This window comes from Brassica oleracea, chromosome C6, assembly GCF_000695525.1.
Source record: "Brassica oleracea var. oleracea cultivar TO1000 chromosome C6, BOL, whole genome shotgun sequence".
Lineage (NCBI taxonomy): Eukaryota > Viridiplantae > Streptophyta > Magnoliopsida > Brassicales > Brassicaceae > Brassica > Brassica oleracea.
Window position 1 is genome coordinate 6,959,010 of NC_027753.1, and position 3,651 is coordinate 6,962,660.

The 3,651-nt window shown below is 36.5% G+C and overlaps 1 protein-coding gene across 1 annotated transcript; it reads right to left on the reverse strand.

Annotated features, from left to right (window-relative positions):
• Nucleotides 1–881: 881 nt before the first annotated feature.
• On the reverse strand, nt 882–3,040 carry LOC106297348 (disease resistance protein TAO1-like). The gene is made up of 2 exons (XM_013733609.1): nt 2,801–3,040; nt 882–2,552 (listed from the first exon to the last, which is right to left on the reverse strand). The coding sequence occupies exons 1-2, from the start codon at nt 3,038–3,040 to the stop codon at nt 882–884; spliced, it is 1,911 nt and encodes a 636-aa protein (XP_013589063.1).
• Between the last annotated feature and the right edge of the window lie 611 nt (nt 3,041–3,651).

The window sequence follows — 3,651 nt, forward strand, 5'->3', positions numbered from 1 at the left end:
CAAATCTCCAAAATAGCACATTTCTAAGTTTATATCACAAAAATAACACTCAAAAACTAAAATGACCAAAATAGCACCTGTTTATCCTTTGAAAATTTTAATTTTTTTATTTTTCAAAATTTGAAATCTTATCCCCAAAACCTCATTTCTCAACTCTAAACCCTAAACCCTAAACTCTAAACCCTAAGTTTGTGACTTTTGATAAAACATTAAGTGCTATTTTTGTGACTTTTGACCTTGAGTGCTATTTGAGAACAAAAACTTGATTTAGTGCTATTTTTGTCTTTTTCTCAAAGTTAAATGTTATAAAGATTTATTTCATAGTATATACTTAGAAGGAGAGAGATTTGTAATTACCTTGTTCATGTATGACTGCTTTGAAAACCTTTTCCCCATCGAGTCCAGGGGCGGAGGCAGATAATTTTTTTGTTGGGGGCACGAGTAAAATTAGTCAATGGATCAAACGTATATTTGATCAAAACAATGGGGGCGTATTAATTTATTCACTAATTTACATGGAATTTTAAAAAGTTGTTGGGGGCAAATGCCCCCCTCTCATACAATGTGGCTCCGCCACTGATCGAGTCCCATCTCAATAGCCATGGACTTGGAACAACCAGCTCCAGAGTTACTCTAGCCACAGCCAAAGAAAGATGAAGAGGAAAGAGAAACATATGTCTAAAATATAAGATCCAACATTGTGATGAAACTGCAATAATAGTAAAAAAATCAAAACATTAGAATCTCAACTGTGTATTTGGAGCTAGTATCAATAACCAGGGAACTATCTCCATCTTGGTCCTGTAAAAAAATATTAAATCAAATTGATTGATAAGCTTATTAAGCATATAGTGCAAAAAGGAATAGAATTCAAGATGGATTCACACCATTTTTCTCTTCTTCCTCTCAGCACAATAACCTTCATTTGTTTCTTCTCCTGCTTCATTTGTCAGAAATTCAAAGAAAATCACAGGCGTAGTCACATCTGCGTCTTCAGCTTCACAATCTCCATAATCCATCCCACAATCATTTGTCAAAAGTTCAAAAAAAAGCCCAGACGAAGTCACATCAGCTTCATTTATTTCTTCGTTGGCCTCACAATCACTGCTGTTACCTTCATGTATTTCTTCTTTGGCTTCATTGTTCACTCCACATCTTTTTATAACCCATTTGCCGTCGCCCCAGACCGAAAATTCAAAGAAAAGCTCATGCGAAGTCACATCTTCTTCAAAGTAAAAGAAGTGCTTACAAATGTACAAATGCTCTGTTAAAGGGCTATATATATCACTGATTTTGCGTGTGTGCATGACCACGTGATTATGTTTGTCCCTTATCCCAAGATATATGGACACCTTATCAACATGTTTATCACGATATTTCTCCTCATCACCCCAATCCTCATCATCACTATATTCAAACAGCATCTCTACGTCATTCTCCTCATTCTCCACCAAAATATATGGCCAGCTTTCTATCACAGTGTCACTCTTACAACCCAGCAAAATGCAAGCCTTAATTTTCAAGAAAGAAGGGAAATGCCTTTGGTTGAACTTCAATATTAGGGAACCTCCATTAGCTTGATGAGTGAAGCAGATAGGTATTTCTTTGCCGGGCAAGACATGGGTGTAACAGCCAGATGACTGGATGATGAGATCTCTAGCATCTTTCTTCAGTTTCAAGCAGTTTGCGAAATTGAGTTTCATATAAAGTTTGCTGAAGGAGCAATCTAGCCTCTCTAGAGACTCACAATTTTCCACATTTAGATCTGATAAGGATTCTGGAAGCTGTGGGAGCGACACGAGCTTTTTGCATCCCTTTAGTATAAGTTGACGAAGACGATACTGCCTCATGATTGATGAAGGCACTTCTTCTATTGCAGCTCCGCTGAGAACAAGAGACCTTATGTTTGTGGACATCTCAGGAAAAACTTTTAAGGATGGGCAGCTACTAAGAACAAGACTATCCAAAGATTTCAAATTTTCAATAGAGGCTGGTACTTTCACTAAACTTGAGCATCCACTAAAATTTAAACCAGTGAGATTAATGGCGTTTCCAATATAGAAAGGTAGCTCCACCAGACTTGAACAACCCCTGAGATCTAAATATTGGAGATTAGTTGAATTTCCAATACAAGAAGGCAGCTTCATCAGATTTGAGCAATTTTTAAGATATAATCTTTGGAGATTAGCTGCTTTCTCAAAAGAAGAAGGAAGTTCCACCAGACTTGAGCAACCCGTAAGATTCATTTCTCGGAGATTAGTTACTTTTCCAATAGAAGAAGGAAGTTCCACAAGACTTGAGCAACCCCTAAGATTCATTTCTTGGAGATTAGTTACTTTTCCAATAGAAGAAGGAAGTTCCACCAGACTTGAGCAACCTCTAAGATCCAGTTTTTGGAGATTAGTTGCACTCCCAATAGAAGGTGGAAGTTTCAACAGATTCTTACATCCATCAAGATGTAATTCTTTGAGACTAATGGCAGTTGACAAATTAGGAAGCTCCTTCAAGTTTTTCGAAAAACTCAAACTCATCCGCTTGAGATTTCGAAGCGACTGTTCAAAGAAATAACACAAACACATATATATACACTTAATTAGCACTATAACACATGATAGCGTAGAAGAAAAATATCAGATTTTCGTGCTATTAGAGTATTTAATCAAATAAGAAAAACAGAGTGGCAAGGTCAGTCTGGTTTTCGTTAAGGTTAAACTGTTCAAAAAATAATAATGACAACTCTACAAAAGAAAAAGATCATAGATTCTAAATAAAATGGAAAACAATATACATAATTACTTACTTTAATTCCTTCCCACAACTTTTCAAGCTTGCTGTGCAACATGTTTAACTTCACAAGGAACTCCACGTTGACAGGAGAAGGCAAACATGTCATCGGATAATAATTCCAATCTAGTAATCGAATTTTTGGAGAAAGATAGCTCAGACCATGTGATAGACGCGCTTCTATTCTTACGAATTGGAGATTAGTCATTCCTTCAAACGCTCTCTCATTTATATTTAGTTTATCCCCATTCCCCATTTCAATATATATGCCTATGACACTTCTACGACCCTGGAAACGAAAAGAGAATTAAAAAATAAGTAGGGATGATTAGCATTTAGTTAGACAATCTCAAATGTATATTTCTATTTAAACAGATTAACTCTATAATAGATATGAAGTTTATTTCGATGTTTAGTCTCCAGCCATGCGTCATGGCGATACAAAGAGAGTGCTTTGTGTACGAAGGGAAAAACAATAGTGCAAAAAACATACATAGATTAGAAGTTTAGGAACCAAACACAACAACAGAGTACTCACCAGTGAAAAGAAAGAGGAGACTAAAACGTCAAACACCAAACCACGAATTCACGTGAATAGGGAGAAGAACAATAGCACATGGAACTCTAACTTTAAACTTAGGCTATGGTATATAAGACCAACTTAGGGTTTGCAATCTAACGGTTTAACAATTTAATTTTGACAAATCAGTTGTGTTTGAATTAAGATCAATAAGGCATCTCTCTAAGAGCTTTAAGCTTAGTAAGAAAGCGTAGAAAGCGGTCGGTTTGTGTATGCTGCCACGCTTTGAGGTGCTGAGGCGAGGAGAACATGGCCAGTCCTCGCCTTGTGCCATGGCTACAAAAGCG

What these genes read in the sequence shown, in the direction of transcription:
- LOC106297348 (XM_013733609.1), bottom strand. Translation starts at nt 3,040, where the DNA reads ATGGGGAATGGGGATAAACTAAATATAAATGAGAGAGCGTTTGAAGGA. An exon ending in AGTTGTGGGAAGGAATTAAA is followed by an intron (nt 2,553 to 2,800) that starts GTAAGTAATTAT and finishes TTCTTTGAACAG; the next exon opens with TCGCTTCGAAATCTCAAGCG.